Raw genomic sequence first — 27724 nt, 5'->3', positions numbered from 1 at the left:
TCTCTGATGAGTGAAGGGTTGGGATCACACATCTAGTGCCCCAACTTTTATGGCTGCTATCCAAGGGGCAGGTCCCCAAATCACTTAGCTTTGAAAGCCAATGGGGCTTGCATTGATAAGTCCCACAGAAATACAGGAAACAAAAAAGCAGTTGTTAACAGGCACAGGAGCACTTACTACATCAATCCCTCCAGGGCTCAGCACAGAAGAAGCAGGCAAAAAACGCCTTTCCCCAGTCTTTCCCTGAGCAGAGTTTGCATACTTTAAGCTGCTACCTGAGGGCACAGCTCCCAATTAGCATGTGTGTGGGTGCTCATTGTGATCTACCCTGTACACTGAAAGAGCTACTGGGTACTTTCTCGGTCTTTTCTTTCCATCTCTAACATTAAAACCAAGTTGCTAATATCTCCCTGGAACCAAAGTCTTTATACATCTCATGTCCTAAGTGTTATGGATATCACTCAATGTACTGGCTCCCATCACATAGCTCTGGTAGCCAACAGGGAATTATATTCATAAGTCCCACAGGACTTATAAACAAAAAAGTAGTTTTTAAACAGGCATAGGAGCACCTGCACATGGCTATACACCCTGGTTCAGTGCATATGGAGCCGACAAAATACCCATTTCCCACTTTCTCCTTGGAAGGAGTTTGACTAAATATTTTCCCAGCTGTTGCCTGAGTGTCTAGCTTCTAATCAGCCTCCATTTAGGTGCTGAATGAAATCCTCCCCTTTGGGACACTGATGGGTGTTAGAACACCATCAAATCTAGGGACTCAATAAGAATAAAGGCAACATCTTGGACAGTCACAAAATTTTGAGAAGCAACTAAAAGCTTGGGTCAGACTGATTGATGAGGTTCATTACCTATAGGAGATCAGTCTGTCAAACCTGGGAGAGCTGTCTACTTTACTAATGCAGAGAAACTAACCCAAAGAATCAAAGGAAATGAAGAAACAGGGGAACATGTTCCAAACAAAAGAGTAAGATAAATCTCCAGAAACCAATCTCAATAAAAGAAAGGTAAGTGATTTATCTGATACAGAGGTCAAATTAATGGTCATAAAGATACTCACTGAGGTCAGGAAAACAATGCATGAATAAAATAAGAATTTTAACAAAGAGATATAAAATATTAAAAAGTACCAAACAGAAATCATAGAGCTAAAAATATAAGAATTGAACGGAAAATTTCAATCGAGGAGTTTAACAGATAACTAGATCAAGAGGAATAAAAGATCAGTGAACTGAAAAAAAGCATAGTGGAATTAATTCACTCAGAAGAACAAAAACAAAAACCAATGAAAAATATTGAAGATAGCTTAAGGGACTTATAGGATACCACAGAGAAGAGCAATATACTCATTATAGGGGTCCCAGAAGGAGAAGTAAAAGAAAGGGGAAGAAAGTTTATTTGAAGAAAGAATGGCTGGAATGTCCCATACCTAGGGAAAGAAACAAATGTCCAGATCCAGAAAACCTCAAAAATACCAAAAAAGATGAACTGAAAGAGAGCCAAACCAAGACACATTAAAATTAAATTGTCAAAAGTTAGACAAAAAGAGAATCCTAAAAACAGCAAGAGAACAACAACTTATTACATACAAGGGAATCCCCATAAGTGTATTGGATTTTTCAGCAGACATCTTGCAGGCCAGAAGAGAGAAGAGTGATATATTCAAAGCACTGAGAGAGAGAGAAAAAAAAAAACCAAAAACCCAACAACTAAGAATACCCTAACCAGCAAAGTCGTCCTTCAGAATTGAAAGAAAGACAAAGAGTTTTCCAGGCAAACACAAGTTGAAGAATTTCATCATCACTAGATTGCCCTTACAAGATATGTTAAAAGAGTTCTTCAAACTGAAATAAAAGGACTAATTAGTAAGAGGAAAACAAAGGAGAGTATAAAACTTGCTAGTAAAAGTAAATATATAGTTAAATTCAGAATACCCTAATATTGTAACAGTGGTGGTAAATTACTTAAAACTCTAGTATCAAGGTCAAAAGAGAAAAAGTATTAAAAATAATTGTAACTATAGGGGCGCCTGGGTGGCTTAGTCGGTTAAGTGTCCGACTTCAGCTCAGGTCATGATCTCACAGTTTGTGTCAGGCTCTGTGCTGACAGCTAGTTCAGAGCCTGGAGCCTGTTTCAGATTCTGTATCTCCCTTTCTCTCTGACCCTCCCCTGCCCATGCTGTCTCTCTCTCTCTCTCAGAAATAAATTTTAAAAAACCTAAATATATAATGCAAATATTGATAGATCTGAAGGGAGAAATAGATAGCAATAGAATAATAGTAAGGAACTTCAATATTCCACCTTCAACAATGGATAGATCATCTAGACAGAAAGCAAAATAAACAAATGGGATTACATCAAACTTAAAAGCTCTGCACAGAAATGGAAACAATCAACAAAATGAAAAGGCAACCTATAGAATGAGATAAAATATTTGCAAACTACATATATTCAATAAGGGGTTAATATTCAAAACATACAAGGAACTCATACAACTCAATAGCAAAAAAGCCCAAATAACCGAACTATAAGAATGTAGAGACTCTACAATATATCACAATTGACAGATATATAAAGTAACAGGCAAGTTTAAACGACAGTAAAGAGAAGAAGCAGTCACTAGAAATTGGCTCTGGCTCAATATGGCTCAGATATAAGAATTAGTAGCTTTTGAATAGTTTTTACCATTTTATCATTAAAATATATGCTAAGAGGCACCTGAATGGCTCAGTCAGTTGAGCGTCTGACTTCAGTTCAGGTCATGATCTCACAGCTTGTGAATATGAGCCCTGCACCAGGCTCTCTGCTGGCAGTGCAGCGCCTACTTTGGATCTTCTATCCCCCTCTCCATCTGCCCCTCCAGTGCTTGTTCTCTCCCTCCCTCCCTCTCTTTCTGTCTCTCAAAAATAAAATAAACATTAAATAAAGAAAAGAAATGGTAAAAAAAAAAGGCATAAAATATTACTTGGATTAAATGAGATAATAAAAATAATGTACTTAGTTTATTGCCAGGTGAATAATAGACACTAGGTAAATGATAGCTATTATTATTATATTATCAGTAGTAACAGTAGTAACGACAGGAATGTCATACCTACTACTGACCTGACAATTGCCTTGGAAAGAAATGAAGCTTTCATGTACCAAGTGATTAAGTCATCTAGAAAAATGATTTAGGGCATTATATTAACTGGCTGCTGGTGACATTCCTATTAATTATTTTAACGTATATTTTATTTCTATAATGTTACATGCAGCATCAAAGTAGATGCTTGACATTTTGGAATTCTTAAAAGAAGAAGATTAGAAACTACTAGAGAATATTGGAATGTCCCAGAAAACAGTGAATTAGAAAGCAAAGGTACCTGCAGAGAGGATGGTGAACAGATATGTAATTACCAGTTGGAAGTACTACTCACGGGAGGGGACTGAGTGCTAAAGGGACAAGGCAGTAGAAAAGAGTAGAGGTTTCTGGTAAAGAATTGGGAAAAGCTTTTGGAACAGTGAGAAGGGAATTAATAAATATCTTCTTCATCACACTTATTTCTTTGCTGTTCTTGCATATTGCACTTGCATGCAATATGAAACAAATTTGTACTCTGTCTTATAAGACCAAAAAAGAAGTTTACTCATTCTACTACATATAAACTATATAGCGAATAGTTAAAAATTATAACTAGGGAAAATTTCTAAACAGTTGAGTAAGCAAGGTCATAGTGTATGTACAGATAAATTGTACTGGCTAATTATCTGGACGGTGAAAAATAAAAGCAATTTCTATTGAGACAGAAATTGTTATCTAGAAGTTAGAATAAATGCATGTATGTGGTCATTATACCAGTGATATGATTAGCTCAATAATTTCACAAAGGTCTCCATCAATCTCTGCCTGTATCAACAGAAGCTATAAGCAAGATGGCTTTGTTATAGTATCTAGGAGAAACCTGTATGAAAAAGAAATATTAACAAAGCATTTAGATAGTTAAAGGGTGATTTAAAATTATAATAGCTTTTAAAAAATCAGTTTACTGATTTCATAATGATGAATAAAGAGGAGATGTAATTAATGCCCTCAAACAGTTTTTATGGGAATACATAACAACAGAGACATGCCTACTGTAATCTCATTTATTTAAATCATTTGCAGCATTCTAGACAATGTAATACTTAAGTTGACAAAGTGACATCAACACACACAAGTATATACACATATACATACTTATCTTAATATGTGTGTATATATATTTTAAACATGACAATTAAACACAATACGCTTAATGACACAATTATCTTGACTGTCCTGAAATTTCTTTGGATGACATGGGAGATATTTCAAAATCTTTCAGAACCTATGGATTATTTAATAAGCATTAATTTTTTTCTGAAATGTTCCAAGAAGAATGCACAGGAGATTGGTTTAGCTTTGTACTACTGTCCAGTGAGATTCTTTTTTGAATCATCACAGATACCAGCTTTTTGTCATTTAGTGTCTTTTAATAATAAGAAAAAAAAATCTCTTATTTGAATTTTCTAATTATTAGATATTGGATAAATGATAGAAAGATCAACTGCTACTATATGGAATTTCTTTTAACATAGAGAGGTTATGATGGTACTTAACAATTATTTTAAAAAAGAGAGTTCAGGTATCAATGTAAAGTAATGGGGGATAAAGCAATGTTTCCACAGCAGTGGAAAAAATACCATTAGTATCAGGGTTATACTGACAAAGTTTTCTCTATCTCCATTTCCAATAAGGTAGCAAGAATATAACTACCAAACAAAGCTACCAGCATATCACTGATTTTCAAAAATCAGGTAATGATCGTAGAGGTAATCTGATTGTTTCTAAAACAACCTCCTTCCTCTGATTCCAGTAAGAACTGTATCCCTTGTGATACAAACTATTCCAAATAATTCTGAGAATTTTTCACATTGAAATAGGAAATGAACTGGAAATGAGTTTTTAATAATAATTCACCTTGTATTTTCTATAAAATTCAGACTTTAAACATATAAGATAGTAAGCCATAATGCAAAATCCATTATCTCTAAATTAAGAGGCTCAAATTTTATTCATGACTTCACGTCTCTGACACTGGGTAATTTTTCAAACTCAATTATTTCATTTGCAAAATGAGGATAATAAAGAGACTTTTCAGAGAGCACACAAAATTGTTGCAAAGATCAAATAAAGTAGTGCAGAAAACGTCTCTATGAAGTGTTGTAGAAATGTTATTTTATTATTACCTTCTTATAAATAAAGCTGTGGTAGATTAATACTTTGCTAATCCCTTTCAACCATCACAATGAGAGTTTAGCACCTTCCAGGAATCTCTTAATAAGGAAGTTGGTTAAAAACATAGGCTATGAAATCAGGCTATCTGGGTATGTATCCTTGTTTCACTATTACTATCTATATGACCTTGGATAAATTATCCCCCAAAGCCTCAGTATCCTTCATCCATAAATAGCCATAACAATAATGATAATGATAATAATAATAGTAATGCTAAACCTAATATAGGATTGTTCTGAGAATTAAGTGAGCTAATGTGTATAAAGTACTTAGAATCATGCCTACATCATAGAAATCCCTTAAGAATGGTTGCTATCATTTATATGCCATAGCTTCATTATGGGGCATCTTGGTGTTATAGTCAAATGCAATCTTTTATATAACTTAATGGAAATCTAGATTAGATGGTCTGGGAATCATTCCTCAAGATTCAGTTTGTATATTAATATTGTGGGGAGATACTTTTTAAAAAATATTTATTATTTATTTTTGAGCAGGGCTTGGGGAGGGCAGAGAGAGAGAGACAGAGTATCCTAAGCAGGCTCCACATTGTTAGTGCAGAGCCTTTTGTGGGGCTCCGTCTCATGAACCTGAGATCATGACCTGAGTCGAAATCAAGAGTCAGATGCTTAACTGACAGAGCCACCCAGGCGTCCCAAGGGAAAGTAAGACAATTTGTCAAAAAGCCAATTCAATTAATAAATGATTCTTCATTTTTCAAGAGCATATAATTATTTTTATATACATATATACAGTTCTCACTAGTATATTTTTCTTATGTTCAAAGAATATATGTAAGTAGTATTTTTTTGTATGGATATATTTTTGGAAATAATTTATAAAGATATTCACTGATATACACACAACATTTGTAGATGCCATAAAGCTTCAAAATAACTAGTATACTTCATACATCATTAAGATGTATTGTGTAAAGGATAGTGAGATAAAGTTTAATTACAGTAAAACAAAACATCATCTGAGTAATTATTTATACAAGTAAGATTCTGAAAGATAGGAGAAATGTCTTTTTCTCCTTTGCTTCTTCTATCTAGCACAGAAGATGGCACTGAGGACATTCACTGAATATTAATGGATGGGAAGAAGGAGGGAAGGAAGAAAGGGTAGAAGAGAGGAAGAAGGGGAAGGGTATGGGAAAGTGATGAGAAGGTTGAAAAAGGGAAGGAGGAAGGAAGGAAGGGAAATAAGATGGAGAAAAGGGAAAAGAAAGGGGGGAGAGGACAATATAGGTGGTAACTTGACAGTAATAAATTTTTTTTAATACTAGAGATTCTTAGCTGATCAGAAGAACAATGCTCAGAAGACATGCAGCTCTAGCTCAGACTTTGCCACTCACTAGTAATTAGTCCTTGGGTAAGACACATATGTTTTCTTCATCTGACATGAGATGTTTCTTCATCTAACATGAGATGGCTTACAGTAGTCATAAGAATCGAATGGGATAACACTGGTTCAGAGTACTTTGTGAATTTTTCTACAATGAAATTGTAAGATATCATTTGGAGGTAATTATTAAAACACATCAACATTATTTTTTACTGCTAACATATTCAATTTCAGGTTGCAATGAAGTAAATATAATATTTAGATCATAAGATCCAATAGTTGTAGGGTTATCTAAACTGATCAGAGTGCATCTAGAACACATTTTTTCAAAGGGACTCCGACAAATACTATTATCTCCAAATTAAGACAAATTATCAAAATTATATTATTGTGGAAGAATTAAAAATACTAAGCTTGTTTAGCTTAAAGTAAATTAAGACAAGTTATGAAAATAATATTAAAATGTTGAATATGACTGCAAAAAGAAATATATTTGCTGCTGTAGAAGTAGAAGTAAAACCAAATGAAAAATCCATGGAAGCAGATTTTAATCACTTAATAACTTTCCAATAAGAGCCGTCTGTGGTAGGCAGAATAAGGTCCCCAAAAGTGTCCATGTCCTAATTCCCAGACCTGTAAATATGTTACCTTAGATGGCAAATGGGACTTTGCACATATGATTAAGATTAAAGACCTCTAGGTTGGAAGATTGTCCTGAATAATCCAGATAGGTCCAAACTAATTACATGAATCCTTGAGAGCAGAGAACTTTCCTAGCCATGAAGGGAGGAAGGTGTGACTAATAAAAATGGTCAGAGACACAAAGTTGCTGGCTTTGAAGATGAAGGAAGGCAGCCATGAGCCAAGGACGGTGGGCAACCTCTACAAGTTGGAAAAGGCAAGGAAATGGACTGCCTCTTAGAGCTTCCAGAAGGGAACACAGCCCTGCTGACACTGATTTTAGTTCAGTGAGACCCATATCAGACTTCTAACCTACAGAGCCATCAGATTATCTAAACCACAAAATATAGCAATTTGCTATAACAGCAATAGGAAACTTATACACTGACCAAACAGGTCAACCTGAAGTGAGGAAATCTGTACTCAGAGTCATCAAAAAGCTGTCAGAGGCAATATGAAAAGTAATCCTATAATGAATGGATGGGAATCTACATTAAGTTAACCCTATGAATTCTCTGAATTCCATGATTCTACAATTGTAATAAGTAACAGTCACTGAATTGAAGGCAGTGGAGCAAACAAGGATAGAATACCACACCCAGAGGACCTTGGTCTCTTTCAGATTCCAAATCACTTGGTCTTCAGGTGACTCAGCTATTAACTGGTTCTAAAATTCAAGAAGTCATTTCCAGTCATAGGTCCATCCACTATGGAAGGGATTTACAACTACACAAGTTACTGCAAGATCTTGCTATGGTTTTTGTGGTGTATTTTTCTGGAGAATTTTGGTGACAGGTACTCAGAATAACCTGAAGTGAATTTCCAGTATGTCCAAATTCTACTCCTATTCTCAGCAATAGATCCAAATTTCGTGGGGGACTTCAAAACCACCCTACTTTTGGAAGAGCTTCTAGATCTTAGATGGAGTGAAAACTATAAAGTCTGGAAACCAGATTTATAGATGGTTAATAATGCACAGAAGGAGAAGGCAGGGGGAGGATGCATTTACATAGTTTGCTGGTCTCTAATATACATCTTTAAAAGTTCAGTTATTTTGGCTAACTCCTGTTAGAGGAACCAAACTAGAGCAAAATTCATAATCAACATAATCATCAAATTCTGCTTGTGGATCCATAGATAGAACAAAGTTTTTTGTTTGTTTGTTTGTTTTTTACCCAGGATATGCATGAGGATCATCAATTCAGCTTTTTTAAGACCCAGGCTATAGACTCTGCCCTTACAAATTATTCAGTGGGTCAAGGGTGGTACCAAAATTTCTATAGTTTTAGAAAACGTCACAGTCAAAGCTTATGCACAGTCTGAGTCGCACACCACTGGAATGGAGTACTATGCTTACTTACCCCTATGTCCACCAAGAGTACATTTTCTAGCCTTTCTTTCTTTGTCAACCAACATAAATGAGAAGGCATATGATCCTGTCCAGTTGATCCAACACTATACAGACTTTTTCATTAACGATCCTCATGGTTAAGAAACTCACATAAGCAACAATTTAGGGCACCTAAGTCACTTGGACACCAAACTGGATACACCAACTCTCAACCTTATGTGTTGATCTGATTTGTACTTTGAGATTTTGTTTCCCTTATATTCTTTATTATTTCAGAAGTTAAAACATCTTTCCTTGAGTTACTTGACTTGTCTCTTTAAAGGCTCATTTGTCCAGAGGGAAAAATGAAGTAGAAATAACGGTCATATTCTCACCAAAAAGACAATGTTGGTATTTTGATAGAGAGCTCGTGCCACACAAATTCTTTGCCTCTGACCTCCACTCAGGTTGATGCCCTAGAGAAGAAATAACCATAAATATCCACCCTTTCCACTAGCAAATGATCCTGATGGTCAAAAATTCTCTTTAAAATACAAACTTCTTTTTCAAAAAATTTAAATTAATGGTAATTTATTAATTAAATTGTGATAGTATTAGTAACATAAAATGAAAATTGTCTATTGGTCAATACTTGAATCATATTAAGAGAATTTTTGAGTGGTAACAGGAATCCTTCTTTCACTCTGATTGACAGCTTTGCTGTACAAAAGCATTAATAACCAAAACACATAGTGAGTGCTAAACACTACTAGCAATTCCAAAACTTTTACTAGTTTTGTGAATTGTATCTGTAGTTTACTTAACATATATACCTCTTAAATTTTACACTGCCAATTAAGTTCAGCAGACCTATACAGCAATACATTTTTATAAACAAGTACTAATTATAACAATTTTTAAACTAGTATTTATTGAGCACTTAGTTTGTGCAGGCTTGTGCGAAAGCTTTTACATTCCTTATTTCTTTTATTCCTTATAACAATCCCAATATACAGGTATTATTCCCTTTACTTTACACACAAGAAAACTAGGGCTCAGAGAAGTTAAGTTTTAAACTTAACTCTTAAACACTATATTATGCTGCAATCAAGAAAAGCCATTCTTTTTTTTTTGTTTTTGTTTTTTTTATTAACTTCTGAGAGAGCGAGAGGGACAGCGTGAGCAAGGGAGGGTCAGAGAGAGAGGGAGACACGGAATCTGAAACAGGCCCCAGGCTCCGAGCTGGCTGTCAGCACAGAGCCCGACGTGGGGCTTGAACCCACGAACCGTGAGATCATGACCTGAGCTGAAGTTGGATGCCTAACTGACTGAGCCATCCAGGCACCCCAAGAATAGCCATTCTTAAACACTATATTATGCTGCAATCAAGAATAGCCATTAAGAAAACTGACTATAGGGGTGCTTGGGTGGCTTAGTCGGTTAAGTTTTGGACTCTTGATTTCAGTTCAGGTCATGATCTTACAGCTGTGAGCGTTCTCTCTGTCTCTCTCAAAATAAATAAACTTAAAAGAATTTTAGTCAAAATTGTTTTAAAGATTACATGCAGGCATAAATATCTTTTAGCTGCTCAGAATAGTATGACATCACAGTAAAACATGTTTACACAAAGGGAAAAAAAGGATACTTTAACAAGAATAAATAGATGTTGACAAGAATGGAAGAAATTGGAAGCAATCTCAGTTTCAACTCCAAGTAAGTAAAAATACATTTGATCAAAGGCAGGAACTGCTTAATTTTCCTTGAGAACTCTCTAGTAGCTAGCACACTGTTAAGTATATGGTGGTTACTCAACAAATACTTAAAGCTCCTGTGCTCCTGTTTCCGGACCCTGTCACTAGGACAACGCACAGCCTCTAAGCTCTCGGATTTCATTATGTTACATTAAGGCAACCAGAAGACTTTTCTAGGTGTTTGTTTATTATTTAATTAAACTATACATAGCTCACCCTCTCTCCAATTTCAGTTTGGTCTCCAAAAGGTAGTAAGTCAATATCTGGCTGAAGTGAACAGGCATCTGTAACCGCTTTGTACCTTTGGGAGAAATTGTTTTGAATTTTTAGATCACTATTAATATACTACCCATAAAATAAGTCCCAAGTTCAATATCTTGGAAGCCAAAATACCACCTTGAACAATTTAGTATATGTTCACCTCTACATTAGGTTTGTGGAAACCAAGATCAATAGATATTGGTTTCCACACCAAGATAAATAGATATTGGTTTCCATTCTTATGAAACTAGTAAATGGAGATAAAAAAATAAAATAAAATGGATCTTGTTAGGTACTACAGCAGAGATACATGGAAAATGCTCCTGAAATACATAGAAAGAAATGGCTGACCACTCTGAGAAGTTTTTGCAAAGGAGGCAACACATAACCTGTATCTGGAAGGATGATTTGTAACTTGCCAGGAATAAAATGATGGCAAGGAGGGAGGCGTAAGGAACTGCATGAAGGTGAAAAGGTCATGGTGCATCTCAGGGACAACAGGAACCTCACAGGAGCTAAAACAAAGGTTGTGGGTGGGTGTTGTGCATATTATCATGCATGCTGAAAGGAAGAGAAATGAGGTGCTGAGGATTAATGATACTCAAACAGATATAGGGTGGGGACTGGAAATGATAAATTGCAAGTATAGGAGATAGGGAGTGCTGGCGAAAATATCAATTTCATTTTCTCAATCACTTAGTCTTAAATTATTAAAAAGTAGTTCTCGATTCTTCCCTCTTCTTCTCCTTGCTCTTATTTTCCCATTCTTATTCTAGGCTGTTTCTTTTTTTTTTTTTTTTTTTTTATCCTTTTTTTTTTTTTTTTTTTTGTCAACCATCTCTTCTTTTCTATTTTTGCAGTCACCCCCAAGTACAACCAATGAACACTGCATGCCTGGACTGTTATTCCAACAAATGTCTAAATGTCTCCTTGCTCCTAGTTCAGTTTCATCTTTACATATCTATCATTACACTTTCAGATTAATCATCACATTTACTTCATTATTTCCTTTTATAAAACTTGCTGTGCCTCCCCAGAATGCATAGAATTATAACCAATTGGCTTTTAAGGCATCCACTACCTCATCTCAGCTTTCATTTACAATTCAGTTTGCCACTGTGAATATACATAAATCCTTTCTTGTCTGGTTTGTTCCCTGGACCCCAAATGATCCCCAAAACTTAGATTCTTCTTCCCACACTATCTGCTTTCCTCTTCCCTCCCTTTCTCATGCCTCCCCCTTGAATTAAATCTCCTTAACTTTCAAGGTTTGGTTTAGGGTTTTAAGACCCATTTTGGGGAAGCTGGCTTAAGGGTCATGCCTTTGTACACTCTGGTGGTATTTAAAGATGGTTGAGAGATGCCATATTCTGGTTGCTCTCAATAACTAGAACCTCTCAGATCCCACATTCTTCCTATTCCTTCCACATGTAACTTTCTTTCTTCCTTGGATTTTTCCTTCTACTTACCAACAACCTCAACACTTCCCCCCTCAACCACCACCCCCTCCGTCCCTTCACCCTCTATGATTCCATTTCAGCAGCTTAGTTTTGGTGTACAATAAGTATACAGGATGGGCTGAAACTGCCAGTCAGACTTCTCTTTAAAAAGTTGACTCAGAAGACCTGGTAATGATGATGGAAGCAGAGCATGCAGGGAAAAAAGGAAGGCATTGCTACATAGGTTCCAGAAACCATGGACCAAACATAAGCATTACAAATAGTTGCTCATTTTAGTTCTAAATTTTATACATTCAAAATTACCTCTGTTTGTTGAAAGGACTTCCAAAGGTAATATTTTCTTCTACTGTAGCATTTAATAGCCAAGGCTTTTGAGCTGCGTAAGCCACAGAATACCTGTTCCTACTGGAAAATGGAAAAGAAAATCAAAACACCCAACTTATACAAGGGTGTTGTGCTGTATGTGTAGTTTAGTAAAACTAAGGAGAGCAAAAGTTGATGAAATATCTTGAACACAGAAATGGAAAGCTAAAAAAGAACACTTTAATAACCATTAAACTTATTATTTAATGGTTAAGTATTTCACCTAAATTAGAAAGGTTAGAATTTAATCAAAATGCCCCTCGATGTTCAAAATTTAATTTTCCTATGCTAAAGAAGTGTTTTAAGGTACAAACTATAAAGTGAAAATTTTCTAAAATGACTATAATTTTTAAAATAACTAAAAGATCAATAGCAACACACTTGCTCCAATAGCCACAGATATTTTACTTTATATTAAAAGCACTTTACATAACTCTGAATTTTATATGCAGACCTTAGAGAAAGACCTGAATTGGTATGGTGCCTGTGGCTTAATCACATCAACATGTTTTAAGGTAGTAGATAATATATAATTATTTTGAAACAATAATATATTGAAGAGTCCATTTCAATGTTGAAGTAACTACACATTTGAAAGCTATATATTTCAAAACATATTGAAATAGCTTATTTCTTAAAAATTATAACCTCTTCCTCCTCCCCCATTTTTCTTTTTTGGCTTACAAATTCTACCAGATGTCTATACATCAGATTTTAATTTGCAATCACCAGGAAAATACATATGTGCTGAAGATAAAGAAGATGATGGGATTGGAGTAGGAAAGGGGTCAGCTTAAAAGTCACACGTCCAGAGTTAGTTCATGGTCTGTAAGTACTAATTAAGGAATCAAGCTTAAAAGATAGTAAGGTTAAGAAAAAGAGTAATTAGAAATGTGCAGTGATCATCCTGAAACATAATGTCTTAGGACTTTAAAAGATATGATGATATATACTATGCTAGTAGTCTCTGAGATAACTGTATGTGCAATAAAACAGTGGTTCCCAACTTCTGATGTGTCTTCTTCTTCTCTCCTGGTCTTCCCATCTTCATCTTATGGACAGATCCCAGCACTGTTTAGCTCATAAACAATATACATATTCTTGCATTTTGATTTTTTGAAATCCCAAAAACAATTTACAAGAACAGTTTGAGTTTCAGCCAAAGTTGAGACATTTATGACTTATGGAGAGGAAAACCGTTGACACAATGGGCCATTTTGTTTGGCAAGTTAATTTTTTTTAGCAGCCTGTAAATGTTGGGAACCACTGCTATTGGAAATAGGTTGGTATATTTTAATAAGTAAATGGGTACATCATCAGAATGAATAAAATGACTAGGAGTAAGAGACTGAGTATTAGGTAAAGTCTGAGGAAGAAAGTTATTCTTATTAAATGCAGATTAAAATAGAAATAATACCTTCTGGTTGCTTCAAAAGAAGGTTCAGATTCATTTACACTGCAAGTATGGCAAACAATGTTCATTAATTATGAAATATAAATATAGAATGAATGTGTGCTTATATCAGGTAAAAAATAAAATAAACATTGGACGTATTAAATAGCTATGTTTCCCAAATGGTTTTCGATATTAATTTCAACCACAAAACAGACAAATAATAATTTTCTTTTATGTCTTCATCAGCAAGGAAATAATTATTTAGTAAGCTTCTAAAAGATGGACAGCACTGTTCTATTTCATACAACATCTGGGTTCATACAGTGACCTGAGTTCTATACTGACTCTGTTCGAACTAGCTGTATAAATTTAGGTAATTGTCCTACGATAGTTTCCTAGTCTGTATAAGGATTTGGTATCTCCCAAATCTATTTAAATTCCTAATTAGCTATCCTACGGCATGAGAAAAAAACTACTTTTGGGGCTCTAAACTTGAAAGATTTAGACACAGCTTGGCCCTTTAGGGACTCATAAGAAAGACAGACATGCACAATAGGTCAAACTGCAACATTTGGGTATAGTTATTGTTTGATATGATTTATACAAAGAGATGTTTTCCTAGTAACAGTTATATCTATATTATGGGAGGAAAACACCTGAAAACCTATTCATTTTATTGTTCTAAATTTGAATAATGTTGTGAATTCAAGACCTGAATTCAGAAACTACACACAAAATTAAAGTCCAGTGGAACTCTAAAATAGATCTTATTTGGCTCTGGAAAGCACCATATGCGTTTACGGAGAAAATAACCTAAGTAGGTTGTCTAGTGATGTTTAGCTTAGAGCTACTAATGATAAGATTCTCATGTTTGCACACTGTTAATGACAGCTCTGTATGGTTAACTAAGGCAGGAAAAAGCAATTTCAGACTAAAAATCCCCTCACAAAAATGATTATTCTCTGACTAAGTTGCTCACACACAAAACTAATGAAATATACAGGGAGGGACAGAGAGAGAGGTAGAACATGGAATCCCAGGGCTTGGACCCTCGAATTGTGAAATCATGATCTGAGTCAAAACCAAGAGTTGGACCCTCAACCGACTGAGCCATCCTGATGCCCCCAAGTAATTTGGATTTTTTTAAATGGTAAAAAGTCAATGAATGACCTCAATGGTTTTAGTTAATTTGAGGAAGACAGAAAACAGATGAAAAGAAGCAGATGTATGACAGAAATTAATGGATTACTTTGTAGCGTGTTTCATAATAGAACAACGGAATGGGACCAAATAGAGGAAACTAAATTCATCAGAGGTTATCTCCTTGCCCAGAGAGTATATATAGAGGCAGAAAAGAAGGGGACAAAGTCAGAACCTGAAAGATATCACTATTTAATAAATGGCTAAGGAAGTGAAACCTGAAGAAAGGACGAAGAGGAGCAGACAAATGCTTTGAGATAAACTCAACTATGAGTCAAAACTAAACAAGGAGACATTTTGACACAAAAGGTATGGGCAACAATGTCAAGGGACCAGGAGGTCAAGTAACAACAACAATCAGAAAGTACACAATGGATTTAAAAATTAGGATGTCACTGACGGACTTAGTAAGAATAGTTTTAGTGGAGTGGCAGAGGTAGAAAAGAGTGCAGTGGACTAAGGCAAGAAGATGTTAAGAGGAACTGGAAAGAACGAGGGAAGATTTTTCTTATCTACAAAAGGGAAGGGGCCAGAGTGGTACCTGGGAAGGGGGTTGAAATTAGAAAGATAGACAGAAACAGGAAAGAGATAGAGACAGAGGTGGGAATGTGTTGTCTTTCCCTAATAATAAAAATAGAAAAGAGCCAGGGCCTGGACTCGATGTAAAACAGAAAAAGAGAAAAAGACAACATGCTTTGGATACAGGCTCTATCAGTCTGCTAAGGAAATCAATTCACATTAGTTATTTAAACACAGTGCAGAGGGACTAGAAGAGAAGGTAATTTCAATCTACCTATGAGAAGGAGAGAAGGCTCTGTCAAAGAGCTAATATCTGTTTTGACACTAGAAAAAAAGTGAGGCTAACTTTCTAAGGAAGGGAGTTACAGAGGAAGTGTGTGTATTTGAGAAATAACTTGCAGTTCAGAGATACTGGACCACAATGGTAATGGTAGGGAGATTAGACAGGGGCAAGATCATGAGAGGTTCTCATATAGTATCCAAAGGTCTTTGGAATATTTCTTATATACTTTGGTCAGTCGATTACAAAAATTATGAGCAAGAGCTAAGTAATCAGATTTTCATATCAGAAAGGTAAATCTCACAATTGTATGAAGAAACGTGAGGGAGTTATTACAGTGTATAGTTCACATATGCAATTCTCCTGAACTAGGACAATTAATATAGGCATACAAGTGTTAAGGACAGACATAAGAAACATGATTGACTGGACTGTGAGGGCAATGGAGAGACAGAATAATGTAGGTTGAATCTTTGAGCTCTGACTTGGGCACACACCAACAGATTTCAGTGGGTGGGGACACATTCCTGCCAAGATACAGGAGAAGTAGGTATTGGAGATAATCAGGGATATGAACTCAGTTTAGATGTGTTCAATATGCAGCTTATATGTGAAGAATTTTTGGAAGACCTATTAGATCTTCAGGAGAAAGATTTTGGCCAGAAATGTACACTGGTGTGTTGTTAATACTTAGAGAGGAACTGACATCAAAGATAAAAGGCCAAGCAAAGGAAGAGGATCCTACAGTAGGCCACAGAAAGACTGAAAGAGAATCAGAATATTCTTCTTCACCTTCTATCTCCACTTGTATTACAGCTCTTTACTTTTTGACTCACTGATTTTGGTTTATCCTTAAAATATAAGTTCAAGTGTCATTCATTTATGCATACTCCTATAAAAGCCTTGTTGACCCCAGACACTTGACTCAGTAAGATTACCTATTATTTGTTCTTATAAACCCTATCCTTCTTCCTAGCACTTATAAAAATTTGACCAAATAATTACTTATGAAATTATTTTCTTACTTCCTGTGGCCTTCCCTGCTAAGCAGTAAGCTTCATGAGAACAGTGTGTTTAGTTATTTCCCCCCTAACAACTACCACAGTGATTTGCATGTCAAAGATATACTAGTATATACTGATATATACTAGTCTCAGAGTAAGAAAAATATAGTAGATATTGGCCCATTTATAGATAGTCATCCTCCATGAACAAATAAAAAGAAATCCTACTCTTTCATTTTTCATGAGTAATATTAGAGTCCTTAACTTGTAGAAACCACCTCTACAATCTTCTCACACAACAGCAATATGTTTAATTCAATTCTACTGTGAAGGATTACTCATTCTCTTCCAAAATAAATAGAATTGTGTCTGAATTCCAACATCAGATCTTATTTGATTACATGAAAATCACTGGATCCATCTCCAGACCCACCCTCCACCATTCACTGTGGTAATACACGTGCTGAAACCAACAAGAGAAAACAAAGAGGTCAGATGGAAAATCCTCTTCTGGAAAATAGATTTCCCTTCTGCATGCAGGACTGGTGTGTATTTTCCTTCAAGAATAAAAATTAAACTTGGTAGCTAGCTACTTTCATGTATCATGGTTAATACCTTGTGGAATGGGAAAGAGTGACTTTTGTAAGCTTACATCAGGAACAATATTTAAAAGAATGAGAGCAGGATATGGACACAAACACGCTACTTTATATCTAATCCAGGAAAGCTGACTCAATGTGCTATTATTCCTGCATGCCATGCAAAGTCACATGAAAAGGAGTAGCTCCTCAATTTACCTGTCTTAGAATAATTGAACCACTGTTATAAAGCTGATTACACCAAGACGTAGAAGATAGAACATGAGCACATATGAGGCCTGACAGTAGGATGGTTGACAGGCTGGGCAAGAGGGAGAGAAAAGAAAAGGAAACCAAAAATAAAAATGATGGCTGTGTCTCACGTCATTACCATAATTATTACACAGTGTAGACTCCCTCACTGGAACCATCCATCAGGTACAGCATTTTAGTTCTACCTCCTATCAGTGGGAATTATTGTTCATCAAGACAAATTCATTCAGGTACAATATTTAGTTTTCAACAAATACAGAGCACACCCAGATGTAGAAATAAAAACCCTGGCTTTCTAACAATTTTGGAAAAATTTTTAGTCCCTTCCTTCTCTCTCTGACCTTTCTCTTCTGAGGCTACAATATCACAGACTAGGTCAAAAGTATCAATTTCCAAAGAAATGTCTTTAGAGGTCTTTGTGCATTGGTTCTACCCATGTAGGTGTGTCCTGGGCGAGCAGCAATACCTTCTCTCGCGCCTAAAGTAAATATTTATCACCGCAAAAGGGCAAAGTACTTATTGGACTTTGCTCATGCCAGTCTATGAGGACACATTTAAAAATAAAATTTAGGGGCGCCTGGGTGGCTCAGTCGGATAAGTGTCCGACTTTGGCTCAGGTCATGATCTCACAGTTTGTGGGTTCAAGCTCCGCATTGGGCTCTGTGCTGAACGCTTGCTCAGAGCCTGATGACTGTTTTGGATTCTGTGTCTCCTTCTCTCTCTGCCCCTTCCTCGCTCACACTCTGTCTCTGTCTCTCAAAAAATAAATAAATGCAAAAAAATTTTTTAAAAATTAAAAAAAAATAAAATTTATTCAGCCAGAGATACATGCAATGGTGAAATAATTGCAGCAAGGCACTTGGTACCTTATGCTAACATTTAGTTTATTGGGGTTTTTTTGAGCTTCCAAAAATATCAAACAATTCAGTCTGCTGAAGTAAAGCACTTCTTAAGTTTTGTACATCATCAACCAATCAGTATTGGTAACTTCTAAATTAACTAAATTAATGCTAAATAACATTTATATGCCTTTCCTTATTGGACACAACAGCCTTTTATGGAATGAAGAGTAATTACAAATAACTCTTTAAAAGAAGGTCAGTATCTTCTGAATATTATGATCTGAAAATATGTTTTATAAGATATTAAGGATACCATGGAAGAAAAAGAAGTAGTTCTTATAATTAAAGGAAAATAAAATCTGTTTTAGCTTATCCAATCTCTTAGAGGCTTAGTTTTAAAGCTGAAGGTGTCTAAGCCAACACAAACATTTTTTGAAGAAAATCTTAGTCCTTTTGCCATTAAGAGATGGGATTATTGTGTATGAGGGCAAGTGTTCATAAATGATTATTTTTAAGTTATGAGAATTTTATAAATAGATGCTATTTAGATACTTAAGAATATCTAAGATGCTTAGAGTATCTTAAATCCTTTTTCACACCTTCATCCTATTGCCTCCATTTCTAACATAATCTTTTATTAGCTTTTATTGTCGGGATCCATAAAAGGGATTTCTTTCTTTCTTTTTCATGAAAGAGATTTCTTAACCTCTGTTGAGTAAGTGTATGTTTTTATTTCTAGTTTCCTCTTTGCCTAGCTTTCATGAAGCTCAGAGTGGAAACTGTGGTTCATATTTTATTAATACACAAGATGCCACATGCATTTCTGTCTATTAACTTCTTCGATTATTATTTAAGTCTTTTTTTCTTGATATCTTTATCTTTACTTTTCAAGCTTTATTACACAATGTAACTTTAAATAAAAGAATTCCCTACTTTGTGAAATAAGGTAGGAAATCTTGCTTAGGAATGCAAAAAAATTACTATGTTATGTAAAATACTTCCCAAATTCTCAAATCATTTATTTATCCATTAGCAAAATGATGATGATTATTAACGATAATATTGAAAGTTGATCTAATTAAGTGGAATCTTAAATAACATAAGGGAAGACTATACTACAAGAACATCCTAGCGATCTGACAGTAAAATCTCAAGCTTCTTCTGTCACTGTTTGCCATTCTTTCTCTCTGTTTTAATGACAGTGAAACAAAAGTAAAAATAAAACCTAAATAATTTGGTGATGGCTGTACATGTCACACAATAGAATTAAATCCAGTAAAACCTGTTTCTCAAAACCTCTAGTCATCCTGGATGGAAGGAGATAGTGGCAGGGCAGATGGCCTGGTGTCCATCTTAGTGATCAACAGGAACGTGTCATGAAGCAAACTGCAGGTAGCAATTATTTATCAGGCTCTCTTCTGGATATTCTTTTAGATTGGCCCAACAGGAATAAAATGTACACTCAACATTTTTCAGCCTCCTCCTTTCATCCATGATACATAAAATAGTATGTTTCCAGTTCAAATTTCACATCTAAGCATTTCCTTCTCTTAACTGGAGTTTAACATAGACTCTCTTCTAAAAATGCCCTGAAACAGTCTTTACTCATTCTTGAGACATATATATGTATGTAAACAGCAGAGTAAGCAACAAAAAAGTTCACAGTGGTAGGTGCAAAATATTAACAAACATTTATAGATCTAGAGCAAGGTTTCCCAACCTTGACACAAATGACATTTGGGGTCAGAGGATTCTTTGTTGCTGGGACAGTGAGGCGGGATCCTGTGGACTGTAGGATGTTTACCAGCATCCCTGGCCTCTATCAAACAGATCAGGAACAACTTATTCCCCCACTGTAACGACCAAAAATATATCCCTTGGGAGCAAAACTGACCTGGTTGAGAACCACTGGTCTACAATCCAATTTCTTAGATAAGCTATAGCCAATTTCTTCACAAACTGCTTATGGGGAATCTACTAGGTAGGTCGAACTAAGTAAATTGGTTTAACTGTGTATTACAAAATTATATGATATTATGGCTCTGAATCATCTTATTACCGCAACGTGTTTCAAAGGCCATCATTCAAATATTCAGGAGAAGCACCATGCTAGATACTTCTTTTTCATGTCTTTACAGTGGCACAACAAACACACCACTCTGACCTATCCATGTATCTCTTACTAGATATTTCTAGTGCCTACTTTAAGTTGGGTTTGACAAGAAATGGCTGATTTCTCAGCCCTTTATATGAAGATTTTGGAAAGATTATTTGGCATTTCTTCACTGAACAGGTAATCATTACAGCTCTTTTACATTTAAGCTTTATGAATAATATAAGTTTTCTATAACTTCTTTTAATATAGGGTACATTTTAAATTGTTTCTTTGAACGTTATTCATTTAACTTTGAAACTCTATCTTTACAATCCCAATCATACCAGTTTATAACATTATAGACCTCTGTAAGAAAGTGTTTTCTATTTTTTAATTTATGACATTTAAGGTTTCCACTAATTTAAGTTTTTAGAAAGCTGTACTTATTTCTGAGGAGATCCTCAGATTCCTAGTATAGGAATCTATTGCTCTAATTTCTTCCCTTTGTAAGATCATCAGATGTATGATAGAGCAATAGAAACCAATTAAAAATATACATACTTGCTCCAGTGAACTTTGCCTTCCAGTGTCTGCATCTCACCAAGGATAGCAAGGAGAAGAGAAGACTTCCCACATCCCACTTGGCCCACAATCATGGTCAACTGACCTAAAGAAATTAAATAAAGGATAAAAGAAAGAGGACGTGGAATTCTGCTCATAAAGTGAAACCAAAATACATTTAGAAAGACTGAGGTTTTAAAATCAGTGGCCCATATTTGGTCTCCAGCAATAAGATATTCTAAATAGCTCCTCTTTCTGATACTTAAGTGTTTTTTTGAAAAAGGAGAGAAAAATTAAAAGATACAGGTCTTGATTTACTGTTTCCAACTATGAGAATAGCTGACATTAGTGAAGACAGCAATGAAATAATTGCCTAAATAATCTCGATTAGTTTTAACTCTACTATTCAATTCATTCAGGAGAAGAAGGCAGTTTTGACTAAAACTGTTAACTGGGAATAAAGGGATTTGGGTTGGTATTAAGACAATGTCTCCAATTTCTTACTTTGATATGCATGTAAAATAGAAAACCCAACCTACTGATGATCAGACCAGATCAAAACATTTTTTTCTATTCAGATATCAAGGCATGATAACTAAAAATTATTAGGTATTTGAGCCTAAAATAACTTGGCATTAGTTGTCTCAGGGACAGAAAATAATTTTCTTATCTAGTCTTTCTTTAAATCCTTTCTCAAACAACATGAAAAATCAACTACCCCATTATTTAAATGTACAAATTAACAACAAACTGTTATCAGCTTATTTGGACAGCAAATAACTTGTCCAAATGTCTATACACCTTGTACTGAAAGGCAAGTCTTATTTCCAGCCATTTTCATGATGATACAGTGGCTCATGAGCTACATGATGCAAATAAACAACTATAAATAACGTTAATAATGTTTAAACAATCTTTTTTTGTTAAGATCAATTATCTTGGAAATCCACAATTGTCATAATTAACAGTATAAAAACAAATAACAAATGTCTTTCACCTGTTGGAATTCGAATATCTATATTGGATAACGTAGCTAAACCACTGCCCCATGAAAAGTACCCATTTGTGACCTAGAAAAGAAGAATACATACGTTAAATTATAAAACTATGTATATATTTTGTGTTAGAGAAGAATTCCAATTAAAATACATTTTTTCTTAAAGCACTGTCAATATAAGGTAGAATACACGGTGGTAAATTCTAATTTAGAGTTAGCTAGAGTTCTAACTATTGAGAGGTATACATGAAAAACAAAAAAGAATGGAAGTGAAAAGTGGATCTTTGAAGAATTAGTGATATTATGAAAAGGCTAAAAATTACAATTTTCTCTGAAAATTTGGGATTACTAGATCATTTACATGTGAGCATTCCTTTTTTTTTTTTTTAATGTTTTATTTATTTCTAGGAGAGAGAGAGAGAGACCGCGTGAGCAGGGGAGGGTCAGAGAGAGAGGGAGTCACAGACTGAAACAGGCTCCAGGCTCTGAGCTGGCAGTCAACACAGAGCCCGACGCGGGGCTCGAACCCACAAACCGCGAGATCATGACCTAAGCGAAAGTCGGACGCTTAACCAACTAAGCCACCCAGGTGCCCCAGCATGTGAGCATTCCTAAAAAGTAATCATCCCAAATATTTTCCAGTGTAACCCTAGCATTGATTATTTTCTCTCTGCTAGGTAATTCCCAGAATCCTGGTGATGCAAAGTATAAAGTGGAAATAATGGCAAATTATCCAGCAAAATGACCCTCTTAGCCAAGGAGAGGGTTTTGTAATCAGGTTTTGAAGTGTGTGGATTTAGTGCTAGTCAATAAAGTTCAAAGAAAGAGTAAAAGGAAAAGAGGAATAAAGCACAGAAATGGGTAATATATCTTGGTGGGATAAACCTCAACAATCAGCAAAGATCATAAGACCTATCGTCATCCAAAGCAATCTATTTGTATTAAGAGGCATGAAGTGGACTTGATAGTTTTATATATATGTATGTATGTATGTATATAAAGTTTATTTATTTATTTTGAGAGAATGTGTGCATTCCACCATCAGTGTGGAGTCTGATGTCTGATGCAGGGTTCAAACTCACGAACCTCGAGATCATGCCCTGAGCTGAACTCAGACACTTAACTTACTGAGCCACCCAGGGGCTCCCGGACTTGATAGTTTTAACAGTTACAAAAATGGGAAATGAGAACAGAACCCAAGGATTGAAGTTCCTTGAAAACACTAAATTGCAATTTTCCATATAAGTTTTCTCTAGCTTGTAAAATGTGTGACATTTAGTACTATCTATAATGTAGATGTGCAAGAAATCAGCCCTGGAAGGAGGGTGGCATGGAATAATTGAATTACTGATTGCTCTACAAATATTTGCTGAGCACCCACTCTGTGTGTTAGTATTGATGTAACCTACAAAACAGGTATAATGCATCCTCCCTGCTTGCTTGGAACTTGCAACGAGTTGAGTAATAAACCATGGACAGAAGCAAATACAACACAACAGACACAAAAGGAGGTGAGAAGACAGAGCTACTGGAGGCTGAGGAAACTAGAGCTGATGGGAGGCATGTAAAGGATCGCCAGGAACTATTGAAGGGCAGTGGAACCAGGAGGTCATAAACGTGTGGCTCTGCCAACTGGTACATTGTCTCATTTCCTCCATAGAGCTGAGCAGCCTGTTCTAGGAGCGTCAAAGGTACAAAGCTGGATCACTTATGGAAAGCGCTGAAGGACTGAGAGAAAAGGAAAGGGCTCAAGTTGCTGGAGGTCTCAATAAAGTTAAAAAAGCAGTGTCAGCAAAGGTGTGGCCAGAGAGAGCTGGAGGTGCCAACGCGGGGTAGGGTTCTGGTGTCTGTGACTGACTGACACAACTGAGCTTATGATTTCAGGAGTAGCAATTCTAGCGGGTGTTTGAGTGTGACCATAGGCAAGGTTGTAGAAATGGAGTGAGAGCAGAGTAAGAAATTTCTGGGCTGGGATACTAGATAGCTGGGCCCTTGGAAGTTTAAACCACATCCCTGTATGGTGCCAAGTAAGCTAGGGAGATGGACATGGAAACGGACACCCAAATCTTAAGTGATGGTGCAGAGGTGATGATGCGGTCCTTTGATAATAGATGTGATAAAGGTAGACAATGCCAAAGCTTACAGGGTGCAGGAGAAGAAAAGATATGGTCTGAATGCAGCAAAGAAGAGCTAGAAGAATGCAGTGTTACCTCTTAATTCGGTGCTACACAGTAGAAGAGAGAACAAGCTCCCTTCAAGAGGGATGGAGGAGGAGGGTCAATGTTAATTTTTCTTGCTGCAATCTGTACTTTTGGTTCCTCTTGCCTTTTACAAAATAGTCTCATGTCTCCACCAGGGTTAAAATCCTGGTTTCCCTAACTAGTTGTGTGATTTTGGAAAATCAGCTAACATATAAATCTTTGCAAAGGTTCAGGGGCACCTGGGTGGCTCAGTTGGTTAAGCGTCCAACTCTTGCCTTCGGCTCAGGTCATAACATCACAGTTATTGGGTTCAGGGGCACCTGGGTGGCTCAGTTGGTTAAGCGTCCAACTCTTGACTTCGGCTCAGGTCATAACATCTCAGTTATTGGGATTGAGCCCCGTTATCGGTCTCTGCAAGGACAGTGAAAGCCTACTTGGGATTGTCTTCCTCCCTCCCTTTCTCTGCCTTTCCCCTGCTTGCAAGTGCATGCTGTCTTTCTCTCTCTCAAAATAAATTTAAAAAAAGAAATCTTTGTAAAGGTTCATAAAAGGGTAAGTACAGAAATGATCATCTTAGCATGGTTTGTGACAGAAGGAAAATGGAGGCAAATCCAGTGTCCATCACTAGGGTATAAGGAAAATGCAGTGATTCATCCTATAGAACACAGTAGTGCTGTTAGAAGTAGCAAACCATCATAAAAACATTTCAGGAGACTCAAAGCACATGGCTGCTTATCATACATTTTATAAGGAAATGAGTATATTTAGGCACATATATTGAGCACATTACAGCTGGTACCATAATGGCAGGGGAGTGGTACAGAATAGGAGTGAGGATCAGGGATATGGAGAAAATGTATTAAAAGTAAAGGAAGGGGGAAAAAAGAAAGAAAAGGAAAGAACCAGATACAAGTTACGCATTGCATGATCCACTGATATAAAATATCCAGAACAGACAGATCCACAGAGACAGAAAGCAGACTGGAGGTTGCCAGCGGCAAGAGAGAGGGGTAAATGGGGAATGACTGCTTAATGGGTATGGGATTTCCATCTGGGGTGACGAAAATATTTTGCAATGGAAGAAAAGATTGTGAATACACTAAATGCCACTGAATTGTTCACTTTAAAGTAGTTAATTTTATGTTATGTGAATTTTGTCTCAATTAAAATAACTTTTAAAAATTTAAGGACAGGACGTTACACAGACCATTGTTCATTTCCTCCTGCTGAAAATAATTAAAAATAAGTGAAAGTGGTGAATAAAATGTAATTCATAAAAAAGCTCATTAAAGCTAGGAGTAAGGAAATACCAAGTCAGAGTATAAAGAAAAGGATAAATTCAGAGCTGTAAGGCCAGAAACAAGTAAGCCGCTTTCCCACAAAAGGGACAAGAAAAGCTATTTTAGAAAAAACATAACATGTAAGCACGTGTTCTAAAAGATACCAATGTTATTAGAAAGTTATAGTGATCATAACAGTGGAATTTGGGACAGAGAAACAAGTGAAAGAAAAATAAATAAAGGCCAGCAATCAATCCAGACATAGAAGATCCCTGACATGTGTACAGGACTACACTGGCTGTTGTTGGGGATGGTGACCAATATGTGGGACGAGGGTAGCCGGATATCATATAAAAACGAAATCAGACCTTACTAACTCACTACTAAATGTAGTAATAAATGCTAAGTTTATAACCTAAATTATTTGTTACTGATTTTCCTCCTTCATCACATCCCTTTTCCTTACCAAACGCAAAATGTATCCTAGGTTGATTAAAGAACTAAAAGTGAAAGGTATAGCTTCAAAGATTTTAGGAGCTACTATAAATCATCTCTATGACCTCTGGTAGGAAAATGTGTCTTGAATGAGAGAATAAACAAAGCATCAGCCATAAAGGAAAACACTGAACTGCTATGCAGCAATGAGAATAAACGAAGTTCGGCTCCACAGGGCAGTCTGGATGAATTATACATACATCATGAGCAAAGAAGCAAAACACATGCCCATACACACACATAGTTAAAACAACTACAGTGTGTTTTTAAGGAGGTGTGCATAGCAAGGGTAAACAAGGATTTGATGACTAAAAAGTCAGCGAGGTGACCTTCTCAGAGATGTGAGAGGCAACAGCAAATGTGTGCACTGGGAGGCCCTTCAGAGGACAATGGCGATGTTCTTTTCCTGGTGATGGCTGCATAGGCATTCACTTTTTCACTTAAAGGTACATGTACATTTTATGTACTTTTCTGGAAGCATGTTCTATTTTATCTAATAAAAAATGATACAAAGCACATGAGTTATTACCAACTTAAGAATTTCCACCATGAATAAAAATGTAAAGACTTGCTAGTGGGCCTGAAACTGCAGTCGTCATTGCTAAGCAGTTTTTCTGTTTTGTTTTGTTTTTGCAGAGTTGTGTGTGTGTGTGTGTGTGTGTGTGCGTGCGCGCGCGGACGCACGCACGCACATGAAAGGTCAACTTTAGAAAAAAATTTTAGCCTTCATTTTTTACAGCCAAAATAAAAGCAAATTTAGCAAGGCACATGGAAAAGATGTATTTTTAGATTCTTACTATGTTGAATAGAAAATGTTAATAAAAAAAACTGACCCTGTTTTTTCAGTCATGCGTGCATAACTTGTTATCTGGGCATAACTGAAAGTAAGAAGCACAGAGGACCCTTCCTAGTCTCTCATTCTGTACTTTGTCATGCCTCTAGTACTTCACACTCCATTCACACCTTATAATTGTCTAGGAAACTGCTAGAGCTATTTATTTTTCTTTTTAATATAATTTGTTGTCAAATTGGCAAACATACAGTGTGTAATGTGTGTANATATATATATATATATATATATAGCTTTCTTTCTAAGAGATCCTAATGTACAGCCAAGTTAAGAATCACTAAAGCTCTTTAAGATTCACATGTGACGTATTTTAACCTTGAAATAACCATGCTAATATGGCATGTCTACTTCAAGATGATCAAACCACAGCTCAGGGAGGCAAAGTAATTTGCCCAAAAGTCACACATCAAATCGAAGGCAGAGGTTGGGCTAGCTAGCATTCATTATTCCATCCAGTAACAGGTTTGCTCCAATTGCTACGTGCCTATTGTGGGAGAAACATTGTGTCAGGCAATACAGAGAGAAAGATTTAAATGTAGCCCTTGGCTCTATTATACTCTGCAGTGAGGCTTCCTCACTCTCTAACTGGCCTGGGCAGCACAGGGAGTTGGTTAGCCTCAGCAGTCAACGCAGCTAGTTTTCT

At 36.0% G+C, this 27724-nt stretch overlaps 1 protein-coding gene across 2 annotated transcripts in view; it reads right to left on the bottom strand.

Moving 5' to 3' along the window:
* ABCC9 (ATP binding cassette subfamily C member 9) overlaps positions 1-27724 on the bottom strand; it is a 130673-nt gene that overhangs the window by 47959 nt on the left and 54990 nt on the right. The window contains exons 18-23 of one of the 2 annotated variants that reach the window (XM_077774540.1): positions 22256-22328; positions 21259-21364; positions 13928-13966; positions 12451-12552; positions 10643-10727; positions 9071-9151 (exon numbers count right to left, since the gene is read on the bottom strand). In XM_077774540.1, coding sequence (XP_077630666.1) covers positions 9071-9151; positions 10643-10727; positions 12451-12552; positions 13928-13966; positions 21259-21364; positions 22256-22328 — 486 coding nt within the window. The remainder of the gene's footprint in view (positions 1-9070; positions 9152-10642; positions 10728-12450; positions 12553-13927; positions 13967-21258; positions 21365-22255; positions 22329-27724) is intronic. The other variant, XM_077774541.1, reaches the window with a different exon arrangement.

The sequence above is a fragment of the Crocuta crocuta genome, unplaced genomic scaffold (assembly GCF_008692635.1).
Source record: "Crocuta crocuta isolate KB4526 unplaced genomic scaffold, BGI_CrCroc_1.0 scaffold176, whole genome shotgun sequence".
In the NCBI taxonomy this organism is placed as follows: Eukaryota; Metazoa; Chordata; class Mammalia; order Carnivora; family Hyaenidae; genus Crocuta; species Crocuta crocuta.
Note: the sequence above shows the minus strand (reverse complement) of the source record. Positions and strands in the feature narration are given on the sequence as shown.